We start from the raw sequence: 13763 nt of genomic DNA on the forward strand, positions 1-13763 counted from the left end.
CTTCATTTTTATAATGGGGCTTATATAGTCACCTTATAGGGTTGGGAGTAAATGACATAAGAAAGACAACTTGTGGTTTAGGGTGTTCTTCATTTGTTATTCCTTCCTTTGACCTTGGTACCTCTCTCAGGATAAGGACTCTCTTTTCCCATTTCTATTGATCTTCTGAAAACGTAGCCTCCATCCCCCATCTCAAGAACTCTTAAAATCCTTGAAATCTTGTTAGAAGTCACCAGTGACCTCCCTAGTGTCCAATGCAAGGATTAATTAACATTTTTTTTTTGGAGATGGAGCCTCCCTCTGTCACCCAGGCTGGAGTGCAGTGCACAATCTCAGCTCACTGCAACCTCCACCTCCTGGGTTCAAGCAATTCTTCTGCCTCAGCCTCCCAAGTAGCTGGGACTATGGGTACATGCTACCACGCCCAGCTAAATTTTTGTATTTTAGTAGAGATGGGGTTTCACCATGTTGCCCAGGCTGGTCATGAACTCCTAAGCTCAGGCAATCCACCTGCCTCAGCCTCCCAAAGTGCTGGGATTACAGGTGTGAGCCACTGGGCTCAGCCAGATTAAATATTTTTAACCACCCTTGTGTTCTTATCTGCTTCAAAATCTATCCCTATGTCCCCCAATTTTCAGCTTTTGACACTATTCTTTCCTTAATACTTTCTACACTTTTATATACTGTGACATTGCAATCTTTTGGCTTTGTACAATTAAAAATGGAGAAAGTTAAAAAAGCTAACTCTCTATTTTTTAACTTTTTACTAGAGAGGTTCCACAGAGCTTTGGTTTCAGCTTTCTCATAACATTTTCTTTCGATGACCTCCCAGTTTCGATCACTGCTTCCTGTTTGTCTGACTTTTCTGCATTGCTTTCTACTCTGATCCTTCTCTCTGACAGTCTGGATTCCTAACTGCAGCCGTTTGTGGGAAGGTTCTGCCAGGGCTCATTACATCCAAATTAACTTCTCCCCGTAAAACAAAACAGAAATCTTTTCTGAGCTAATTGGAACTGGTTCATGATGGGAAGGAAGATGTGACACTGGAATGAGGGCAGAGATCTTGGGACAGTGATAATGGCCTGTGCAGGCTCCCACAGGACACACAGGAAGGTCTGTCCAGACAATTACTAGTTTCAATGTGTCCAAAATAAGGCCTGAAGAGAAACTGACTTGAGGTCTCAGTACCTGGGTTTAGAATTTTCGAATCCCTCTGACTGGATGTAATACAGACCTCTGACATGAAAGTCATTGTCTAAGAAACCATGGTCTAGAAGGCTTTGAAAGTGAGCACTGTGGCATTGAGATATATATATATATATCTGGTTTGTCTTTTTGGATAGTGGAACCATTATTCTCTCTGTCATAAAGGCTTGAAACCTTGGAGTCACTTCTGACTTAGACCCTTCTTAGCATTCAGTAGCCACTTAATGTTAAGGTCAGTTATTTCTACATCCAGAATGTGACTTGCCTGTCTTTCTTTTATTCTTGTGTCTCCCACTTCAGCTCAGGATCACACAGTCTCTTGCCTGGGCTACTGTTATCTCACTATATTAGTTTTCCGTTGTTCTATAACAATTTTCCACAAACTTAACATCTTAGAACAATTCATACTTATTATCTCACAGTTTCTTTGGGTCAGAAATCTAGATACAGCTTAGATGCGTTCTCCTCTTAGAGTCTCATAAGCCTGCAATTAAGGGACTAGCTGAGCTGTGTTCTCATCTGGAGGCTTGACTAGAGAAGAATCCATTTCCAGCCTCACTGAGTTTTTTGGCAGATTTTATTTCCTTTTGACTGTAGAACTGAGTGCCCTGGATTCTTGCTGGCTCTTGGCTGGAGACAAGCACCTCACTGTTTTTTTCGCATGTGGCCTTTTTCAACAAGGCCATTTACTTCATCAATCCAGTAAGCAGGGTCTGTATAATGTGATCATGGAGAGACATGCTATTCCCTTTGCCTTATTCTATTGGTTAGATACAAATCATGGGTCTCAACTAACTCAAGAGGAGGAGATTTTTTTTTTTTTTTTTTTCCCATTTATTTTATTGTATTTTAGGTTTTGGGGTACATGTGAAGAACATGCAAAATTGTTGCATAGGAACACACCTGGCAGTGTGATTTGCTGCCTTCCTCCCCATCACCTACATCTGGCATTTCTCCCCCTGCTATCCCCCCCCAGCTCCCCACCCCCCACCGTCCCTCCCCTATTTCCCCCCAACTGACCCCAGTGTGTAGTGCTCCCCTAAGAGGAGGAGATTTTTACAAAGTGGGAACAACAGGAGGTGGGGATAGTGGGTATCTACCTGAGAGACTCTGCAATACACCCCCCCAGCCTACTATTTTATATTTCAAACATCTATTAGAACAATCCTTCCAGATTTAAGTATATTATTTACATTATGATAACAGATGATAAAGATGTATATGTATTTAAGTAACCTAGCTCTTCACTATCATTGCAGAAAATCAATAGATTCTAAAACAAATGAGGGTTAACAGAGTAGTATAAGTGTATTATTTAGTGTTTTAGAAGTAAACACCGTAAGAACTGAAAACAGGAGTGGTTTAAAGTGTTGCTTCTGGGAAGTAAGAAGTAAGGAGGGCATAAACAGGGAATTGTTATTTTCATTATAAACCATTCATCATCATTTTTTGTAGCCATGTACATATATCATGATGAGTAAACTTAAAAATATAATATAACCCTTCTATGTTAGGCTTCATTTTGTCTCATTACCCTTACTAAAATTTTTTCAAGTGGCTCCTATGATCTATTTGTTTCTGAATAAATATGGATTATTTAAATAAGCTGAAATATGTATACGATTTTACTTTCAATATTTAAATAAATATTTGAAAAATACATTAGCAAATTGAGACTCAAGGTTTGAACTCTTTTATTTCAACTTCCACATATGTATATGTAAATCTCCTTTATATATCATTCACATCATTCCTAATAAATGATGTGAATCCAACATTAGCTGAGATATTTGTTGAACTGCTATAAGATAACTACCACTGCAAAAGTAGCTGCTATCCTATAAGCTTTGAAGTTTCTTTGTTATGGCCTCAGAAGCATCTACTTCTTAAGTAACCATGAAATTTTAGGCACTCTGTTAGGCACAGAAATCTACAGATGAATAAGAAACTACACTGTTCTTTATTTTGAACTGAAATATTTGTCTTCTAGTGTTCATCAGTTGGTCCTAACTCTCCTCTCTAGACCAACACAGTAGTCTATATTAAAATATAGAAGCATTTCTTAAGAATAAATAAAACATTTCATTAATACAATTCAGCAGACCTCCAGTGAGCCTAAACTTATAATAGAGTTTTTAAGAAAATAAAATCACATTTGCTATAGTGAAGATTATTACATGTAAAATCAAGTTGGTTTATTCAGGTGGATTAGGAATTTAACTCTGAGACTCCTAATTCTTTCACATAAATTCCAAGAATTCCTGGGCAGCATATGCAAGGCCTTTCATGTTGACAAATTGTGACATTCTCTAACTCAGTCGTTCTCAACCAGGGGCAATTTTGCTCTCCAAGAGACATTTGTTAATCTCTGAAGACATTTTCATTGTCACAACTGAGGTAGTTGGGGACCAGGGAAGCTGCTAAATATCCTACGGTGTACAGGACAGCCCCCACAATAGAAAATTATCTAATTCAGAATGTCAATAGTGCTGAGATAGAGAACCGTGTATTAAGTCAGTGAGTCGATAATTTTTATGTGTTGCAATGGGCTTTTTTCGCCCCTATTTCTTTCATTTCTACCACTGCTTCTCTCTGCCCCTTCCCATTACTCTCTTAAAATCCAAATTCTTTCCTATCATTTTTGCTTTTAATATTATTACTTTTTTTTCATTAGAAAAACCTAATTAAGATCTAATCTAAGGTCTTTTCTTTAGAGGTTAAGATTGAGAAATATTCACGACACGACACACTTAGCAATAGCATTCTGGGTTGTTACAAAGCTAATGTTCAAATTATTGCCCTAGTCGTGGAGGGCTTTTCTAATGTCAGAATACCAGAATTTGGGAACCATTCACATAGTTAAAAGCATTCAGGTCAACTCTCACTTTGAAATGGCAGTTTGTCAGCAGAGATGCTTAACATATGTAATTGATGGGATGCTATGGTTTAACTCTCAATAATTTGTCTGACATGGGATAGAAAATATTGAGAGATTTAATGCAAAACCATAGTTCAGGGGGAATTTCTTTGTACTACCTCTCTATAGTTCATTCTACAGTGCTTTGTGCACAGTAGATTTTCAAAGGGTGACTGATTGATAGTGGAAACAGCTGTGTGGTTTGGGCATAGAGTATTGACTGCACACCAGAGCTTCTCTGAGTTATGTGCTTGTGATTCCTGCCCTCCCTAATTTCCCTGTGGAGGCAGCACTGAAGTGAGCTGTTGTAAGATAGAAGACCTTTGCTTTGTCCCATACAAGGACATAGGAACAAACCCATATAGAGTTCCCTATCCATAGTTCTTTATCACAACTTTTAAAAAGTAGTTTTTATGGGAAACCTGCTGCTTTTCATGACAACACTTTTCTGGCTAGAGTTGCAACAAGATTTAGACAATTGCATTTTGTAAATATTTGGAGGACTGAAGATTTTTTTGACTTAATTTCTCTATTATTTTATTTTTCAGAAGAGTTAGTATTTAAGTAACTTGCCTTTGTAGATAGTTAACTGAACTCCCATAAAATTTCTTGCTTTACTGAACTTAGTTCTGAACATCTACTTTTCTTTCTTTCTTTCTTTCTTTCTTTTCTTTTCTTTTTTTTTTTGTAAATTCTAAGTGCTTTGATGTTCCTAAGGCCTAGAAAACCTGTTTTTGGCTCTCTGAGTGAAGACAACTCCAAAACATCTAAGATAATTAAAAGACAGATAAGCCAAAACTTATAAACAACTGAAACCTATATTATGAATTAATTATAAACTCAGGGTAAAAGAGCATGAAATTGATAATGATAGAATAATTTTTTTAAAAGAAGCGGTTTGGTGGTAAGTTTTGAAGCAGAACTTGAAAAAGAATTAGTAAAAGAGAGTAGATTTTTCAGTATAGTCTTTTTCCAAAACTATGTTATTTTGGAAAATTTCACACAGGTTTAAAAATAGAGAAAAGAGCCTAATAAGCCTCCATATACCTACCACCTGGATTCAGTAATCATCAGTAGGCTACCATTCTTGCTTCAAATTTTTATATAAATTCCAGACTTAACATCATTTTGTTCCTATATACCTAAGCACGAATCTCTAAAAAATCATGGACATTTCCATCCACAAAATAATGCCATGACCACAATGAACAAAATTACTAATATCATCCTGGTATCATTTAACACCTAGACCACACTCAGATTTCCTTGATTATCTTCAAATCCTATATTGATTAGGTATATTCTAATTAGACTCCAAAGTTCACACATTGTACTTGTCTGTTCAGTCTCTTAAAGCAACATTTTCTTTGATTAATATGTATTTCCAAAGTCAACATTCTATTATATTTCCAATATAATTTGGCCAAAACACCTTTTCCCCATTTTGTTTCAATCAATTATGCTAGTAGGAATAGAAAACAGAGAATCACCTTGCTAGCCAACAAAAACCTCTACCATATTCATCCATAATCTGTTCCTGATGTTTTCTCCTCAGTATTTGCCATTTTGGTGAACTTGACATGTGTGAATTACATTATAAGATCTAGGAACAATTACAGTTACTTTAAGTATTCCTTAGGTCCAGAGTCTTGGACAGGTATGCCATGAATCCGGTGTGAAAACTATTAATATTATCATGTAGTTTTATTCTGGTATGTAACTTCACTCTATTATAAACTACTATCATTGATGTACATCAAGCAGGCATGTAGACTTCTCACACATGGTATACAAATGAGGTCAGGTAATTAGAGAAGCAAAACACATCTAATACATCAGTATGCCTAGAACACTTACCATCTGAGGGTGAGCAGTTACAATATTTCAGTCATGAAACCTTTGCATGAGGATGTCTTATCTTACCAAAAAGAAACTGATTCAAGTCAGAAACAAAATCTGTTTCTTTCCAAAATACAGTATTGTTCTCTTAGGAAATACAGTGATCACAATGTGTTACAATGATGCAGGGTATTGGAAGCTGGAGAATGAAATTTTGGAATCTAAAGAAGACAGTGGTCATGGAAATGTGTTATCTTTTATAACAACATGATTTCAAAGTTATAAGTTTTTTAAACTAATATTTAAGTCATGAAGTGTAATTGTTACAGTCTTTTTAAAATATCTACTTTTAATTACAGTATATAAATGACCCTATGGCTCCAGAAATTGTGAACATAGTAGAGCCAATGGTAGGATTATATGAGGGTTCAGCAGAGATGTCGTCTGACCTTCACTCACTTGCTACATTTATATATAACAATCATCCAGATAATAACTTTCCCGCAAGGAATAATGCTGAAGACCAGAATTCACCAGTTGGTAGGTAGAATTTTGATTTTCTGTAATGTGCGTTTAACCCACCAGTGCTAGCTAGCACAGAAATGAACCTTAGTTTAGAGTTCAGACATATTATTAATGGTCCATGGGCTGGAGTCGAATTTTTTTTTAGCTGTCGGAAAACCTCATGCAACAAATGGAAATGCCACACAGGCAGAAGCTGGCCCCTCCTAACCCATTTGACCTTCTTCCTGGAGAAAGTAGCACCCTAGAGTCTCTAGCTAAACTGCATAGACAATCAGTTATTACAGTTGCCAAAGCAGGTGTGATGGGAAGGGATTAACATATCTTCAAATCATTTACAGGCCTCACACTCTCTACAGCTTTTGACTAATAGGTTTTCAAATGTCACTAAAGGTAAATAGGTCAGAAAGTTACAACTCTAGTGCATGGTGTGATAAACAGGTGTAGGTGACCCCAACGATGTGGCGATGTCATTAGTGTATACACTTGCTCTTCAGTGTCAGTGGCCATTACAGTTTCTAAAAGGAGAATGCCATACATGGCAAATTAAAAATACTCAGGTGACACATATTATCTCTCTAGTTTTTCTAAAATGTTAAATGAAAAGAACATTTTATTTTATTACCTTTTCTCTAATTTGGTATTTGTCCCATTCCAAATTAAAAGTGTTATGTTATTCTATTTGTGGTAGAATTAGTAAAAAATATCACATTACATTCAATATATGTTTATATTTCATTTATGGATCCATTTTTCTTGTGCAAAGATGACTGGAGGGCAACACTGAAAATTAAGAGGCCCATGATTCCTGATGCAGATGTTCCCTTAAATACTTCAAGTTTGGCCTAATTGCTACTTAAGAGTTTTGGAAACACAAGTTCTAAATAAAGTGAAAATTTAACGTTTGAAATTCTTCTTCTGGGATATTTATTTGTCAGTTACCCAAGCATACTTGCTTTAGAGAATTATTTGGTTTAATGAATGTATGAATGTATGATGAAATCTGAGATCAAATAAAACTCTTTATTTCTTTAACTCTTGTACCAAAACCTGGTCTTGATTTATAATATTTAATTATATATTATTGCCTACTCTTTCATTTTAGAAAACATTCCTAACAAGTTCTTTAAGTTATGCTTTCTTAAAAACACTAACATCATGTTTCAGAGTAATGTATAAAAACTAGCAAAATTATATTATGAGCACAAAATATTTATGGATATTATTGGGAGGTACTCAGAAATTAATAATATTCAAATAATCTCTAAAATTAATGCTTTTATATTTACTATTGTTACACATCTACCTATAATATAGGTGTACATGGAGAAATTAATTAATAAGGAGAAATCAGGTTTCAGATTTTTCTGTCTAAGGAAAAAATAATTTTGATTGTGAAGCCAAACACTTTTCTTTTTTTTCTTTTTACTGAATTCAAATAGTAACTACAAGGAATCAGTATGTTACTGACATTGCTGCTGAACAGCTGTCTTATGTTATCAGGAGACTTGTACCTTTCACTGAGCACATGATTGGTGTATCTGCTTTCACCATCATGGGAGAAGGACCACCAACAGTTCTCAATGTTAGGACACGTGAACAAGGTAAGGATGTATTTCCTTTGAAACAATTACCTGCAAATATTTCTGTTGTACACTGTGATACTTTATCTTTTCATTCATATGTTCATTCTTCTTTTTAAGTGCCAAGCTCCATTAAAATTATAAACTATAAAAATGTTAGTTCTTCATCTATTTTGTTATATTGGGATACTCCAGAATATCCCAATGGAAAGATAACTCACTATACGATTTATGCAATGGAACTGGATACCAATAGAGCATTCCAGATAACTACTATAGATAACAACTTTCTCATAACAGGTAGAAAACAACGTTTTTTTGTTTGTTTGTTTGTTTTTTTGATTGTTGTTACTGTTTGTTTTACATTTCTATTCTGATGGAAAATATTCATCTCCACGTGCCTTAAATACTACAGAACACATGCTATGTCATTTTATATTTTGTTGTTTTGTGCCGCCATGAATATCTTTTTAAAATGCTTGCATACATAACTTGATTAAATGTGTGTTACTTTAACTATATTTACCCACAGATAAGTAGAAAGTATCAGATACTTCATAGAAACTTACTTAACTCAAGGAATATTATATATGGTAAATCAAGATAACTCATTATTGAAGAGTAGAATGAATGAATGTAAACATCAGCTGAAGTAATTCAGCTGACATCGTATTTGTGCCAAGTTAACTCTACCCCCTGCAGTCTGCCAAAAAGTTATTTTTCACCTTTAAATTATTGCCTTAATATTTTAGGAAAGAACTTGAAATCACCAACATGGAAAGTCCTATAAGCCCAAGAATTTCGGGAGACTGCAATTATTTGGAAGCTGATATAGATATCTAGTACCTCAAATAAATTATTCTCACTGGCCTTATATTAAATGACACTGATCTCAAGAACATTATTTTAAGGACAGTAAACAGTCTGTCTATTGTCCTTATAGGGTTAAAGAAATACACAAAATACAAAATGAGAGTGGCAGCCTCAACCCATGTTGGAGAAAGTTCTTTGTCTGAAGAAAATGACATATTTGTGATAACTCCTGAAGATGGTAAGAATATCAGTTACAGTTTTAATTTTTTTAAAAAAGTGGCTGTACATGCTCACTGCTTTAATTCATGCCATCTCTAGGGTCTAAAGCAACAAGCATGAATAAAAATATAGGTACTGGGCTGGGTGTGGTGGCTCATGCCTGTAATCTCAGCACTGTGGGAGGCTGAGCTGGGCAGATCACCTGAGATCAGGAGTTCAAGACTAGCCTGGCGCACATGGTAAAACTATCTCTACAAAAATATGAAAATTATCCAGGCTTAATGTCATGTGCCTGTAATCCCAGCTATTTGGGAGGCTGAGTATATATATACATATGTATTGAAAATGTTCTTTTCTTCCCCCAGAACCAGAATCATCACCTCAAGATGTAGAAGTAATTGATGTTACCGCAAATGAAATAACGTTGAAGTGGTCACCGCCTGAAAAGCCCAATGGAATCATTATTGCTTATGAGGTGCTATATAAAAATATAGATACTTTATATATGAAGAACACATCAACAACAGACATAATTTTAAGAAACTTAAGACCTTACACCCTCTATAACATTTCTGTAAGGTCTTATACCAGATTTGGTCATGGCAGTCAGTTGTCTTCTTTACTCTCTGTAAGGACTTCAGAGACTGGTGAGTTTTTGTTTTGCTTTGTTTGTTTAATAGTACATAGTGATATAGTAAGCATAGCTGACAATTGCCATCTTGTATACATAACCTAAAATCCCTCATTATTTTATTTTGTATAATCCAGAAATTAATTTTCTTTTTCTGGCAAAAGTGCAGGTAAAGGTTATTGTACAAATTTTTAAAGTCTGATTTATATAAGGGAATGCCTAATTAAAATCTGTGAATTTTCAAATGAAAAGACCTTGAGAAACCAAGGATTCTTTCAATGTACCTATAAATTTTAGGTTGAAGGGCTACTTGCTTTCAAATGAGGTAAAAGCAGAGACATAGATTCTTAGATTCTAATGAGGTATCTATATAGATAGTGGTGCAGAGTGAGAGCCCAAAAATGGCATGCCTGGAGAAGACGTGTGGAGGAGACAGCATTTGGCCTGGATCTTAATGAGGATGGTGGAATGGGCAGAAGGATGTTATAGAGCAGGGGTCCCCAACCTTTTTGGCACTGGGGACAAGTTTCATGGAAGACAGTTTTTCCCTGGACTGGGGAGAGAAGGGGGATGGTTTTGGGATGATTCAAGTATATTACATTTATTGTGCACTCTGTTTCTATTGTTATTACATTGTACTATATAATGAAATACAACTCACCGTAATGTAGAATCAGTGGGAGCCCTGAGCTTGTTTTCCTGCAACTAGATGGTCCTGTCTGGGAGGTAATGGGAGACAATCACAGATCAGCCAGCATTAAATTCTCATAAGAAGCATACAACCTAGATCCCTTGCATGGGCAACTCACAATAGGATTTGCATTCCTATGAAAATCTAATGTCGACACTCATCTGACAGGGAAAGAGCTCAGGCAGTAATGTAAGCGATAGGTAGTGACTGTAAATACAGAAGCTTTATGCCACTCAACTCCTGCTGTGTGGCACAGTTCCTAACAGGACACTGGCTGGTACTAGTCAGTGGCCCTGGGACTGGGGACCCCTGTTATAGAGGTTGCTGGATGGGTTGGGAGAGGATATCCCATCTAAAGGAAATAATACAAGCAAGGAATTACTCGTGTTTTAGTTTCAGTGAAACTAGAGTAAGACAGTTTGTCTGATCATCTTATTTTATTGTTTATATTGTGTTACAATTATATATAGGTAGCATAACTATTAGGCCAATTCTACAATGTATTTTGAGAATTGATAACTAAATGTAAAGTTAACATTTTATTTGTACATTTAAAAGAATAAATATTTACTGACTAGCTACTGGTGGAACCACATGAAATTACCATTTTTATAGGTCACAAATGGCCAAATATCAGCAATTTCATATGGTTCAGTCAGATATTATATTTGAATGTCTGTCTTGACCTTGAGGATCTAGAAATCTAGTAAAGTAGCTTACTTTTGGAAGAAAGTATCCTGTTGAGACTATTCACAGAAATGAATACCATGAGTTGATGTAAAAGAACCCATAGATAATGGCAATAATTGAAGCTGCAGGAAGAAGAAAGTAATTTTACATGATCAAGAGTCTTAAAATGACACTTAATTGATATTAAAACATATATTGCCATGTTTCCTTGTTTTTATAGGTATTGTACCTAAAATAAGCATTTTTGAGAAAAACGCCTGCTCTTTAATGACTCAGGTTTATTTTGCAGCGGGTCAAAGAAATGAAACATGAATATTTTCAGCACCTATTAAGCGTCATGGGCTCTGCTAATGGGTTTCACACAAACTGCCTTTTTAAAATTCTAAACCAAAGCAGTACAACATTGGTGTCTTCACAGAAAACTGAGTCTAATGAAAAACTGAGTGTTTGAGACGTTCATTCATTCAAAAAATATGCCAGGCTCTACTGGGGATAAGTAATGTAGAAGAAAAGGAGGATTTCCTTTCCTCCTTAAGTTTTATTAGTTGGTGGGTGTTTAATTGCCTAATGTCACCAGCTGGAAAGTGATGAGCTGGAATTAGAATCCAAACCTGTCTGACTGTAAAATCCATTTTCCTTTCACAGTACATGCTGTTTTGGAAGTAATCAATAAAGCTGGTAAATTGTAAACTATATCTAAGATCTTTCTATTCATTGTTATAGTGATATTTTGTTGTTAGGCTTCTGCCCAGCATGGGAAGGAAAGTAATAACTTTGAAAGATTCTATTGTGATATGAAAGAATAGCCATTTTTATGAATGCTTATCAAGTATTTTGTTTAACTGGCCACAGCATTGAGAACACCCTATTTTAATAATGAATGATAAAGGATTTTTTTTTTTGCTTTCTGATTATTACATTTGTGTAATTTTTTACTTGGTATTGAAAATGTAATCTTGGTTTCTGTTGTATTATCTGTTTGTATGAGTTTAATTCCAAGGAAGGGACCATCAGCTTTAAGTGAATATAAATTTTTAGATTTAGTTTAAAATGCAAATTTTAATTTTGGAAAGTATCTTAGAAAACATGCAGAACCCTTTACTTTTTAGGTGAGGAGACCTAGGACTTTTTGGGTAAAAGGACTGATAAATCATAGGACATGAGAAATAAAGTTGGGCTATAGACCTTTTGACCCCCATTATGAGTCTCATTTAATAGGCTCCTGAGATGGCTAAAAAAGTAAAAAAAAAAAAAGGGAAACTAACTTATTCCATGGTTCCCTAGCCAGGCCTAACAATAAGAGAATAGGGTTTAGGGTTGGGCGCAGTGGCTCATGCCTGTAATGCCAGCACTTTGGGAGGCTAAGGCAGGTAGATCATGAGGTCGGGAGTTCAAGACCAGCCTGGCCAAGATGGTGAAACCTTGTCTCTCAAAAATACAAAAAAATTAGGGGGACGTGGTGGCAGGTGCCTGTAATCCCAGTTACTTGGGAGACTGGGGCAGTGAATTGATTGAAGCTGGGAGGTAGAGGTTGCAGTGAGCCTAGATTGCGCCACTGCACGCCAGCCTGGCAACAGAGCGAGATTCTGTCTTGAGGGGGGAAAATAGTATAGGGTTTAATGCCCATCTTCCTAATATCTGGCTTTCTGCCCTAAGTTAGGATAGTCTCAAGGTCTGTGCACTTTCCACCTGGATGAAAATGGAAGACAGTGGAATCTACATTAGTGAGTTTTCCTAGATTGTTTGTTACTATTAAACCAACAACTTTAGCTCCTTTGGCAAAAGAGGAAACTAGAATGTTAAATTGGTTCTCAAGTGTTATTTGAAGCAAGATGAGCTCAAGAACAACTATTTTTCTGTGTTTAGGCTCAAAATAATCTTATTAAATATAGTGATTATAACTTCTATTCATGTAAAAAAAATATGGACCCACTCTTCAATATGGTTTCATGAGAAATTGAGTGATATGTTAACTCAGTGATGTGTTAATGTTACTAATTACAAATAGGAGTAAATTATTTGGTTAAATGCCTTACTTTTTTAAGAGAGAGTTTGCTAATGCTTGGAAGTAAACCACTCTTGTGCTCAAGCAGGAAAGATCAATATAAGATTGATTCTGTGTGTGTGTGTGTATCTCTGCGTGTGTTTTAAACTTAGAATGTGCAGTTTTCTAACAAACTTAAAATTCATTTTTATTTTCTCATACTTAGGGTGCAATAATCATAAATACAACTTTGAGCGTTTCCCATACAAATTACTTTTTTGATGATGTATACATATTCCCTTTCCTTTTTAAGACATAACTGTCTTTACAGTAAGCCTTTAACACTTTGTCTGATTCAGTGCAACAACCATGAGTGAATAATAACTTAGATGTTGACCAAAATTCTGTGTAGAACCCCATAAATTTATTTGTATTAATGAATAACATTTTAAAATGTGTCTGCATACATTAAAGCTGTATATGCCAAACAATAGGCTTTTGCACATTCAAGGTAACTTCCCTTTTTACTATCATCATGGACTATGTATTTTTTTTTGTTTTAGAATTTTAATAGGTTCAGCTTATTCCAACTAATTATAATCTCAGTTGTCTATAAAATATTTCTACAATTGAGGTACACTCTATGCCATTTCAGGAAATTCTAATTG

The 13763-nt window shown here is 35.4% G+C and overlaps 1 protein-coding gene across 1 annotated transcript in view; it reads left to right on the plus strand.

The window, feature by feature from the left end:
- Positions 1-13763, plus strand: part of PTPRQ (protein tyrosine phosphatase receptor type Q) — a 255887-nt gene that overhangs the window by 66347 nt on the left and 175777 nt on the right. Inside the window, exons 17-21 of the mRNA XM_037743831.1 lie at positions 6322-6502; positions 7927-8088; positions 8188-8367; positions 9011-9118; positions 9465-9746. Coding sequence (XP_037599759.1) covers positions 6322-6502; positions 7927-8088; positions 8188-8367; positions 9011-9118; positions 9465-9746 — 913 coding nt within the window. The remainder of the gene's footprint in view (positions 1-6321; positions 6503-7926; positions 8089-8187; positions 8368-9010; positions 9119-9464; positions 9747-13763) is intronic.

The sequence above is a fragment of the Cebus imitator genome, unplaced genomic scaffold (genome assembly GCF_001604975.1).
Source record: "Cebus imitator isolate Cc_AM_T3 unplaced genomic scaffold, Cebus_imitator-1.0 Scaffold156, whole genome shotgun sequence".
Taxonomy (NCBI): domain Eukaryota; kingdom Metazoa; phylum Chordata; class Mammalia; order Primates; family Cebidae; genus Cebus; species Cebus imitator.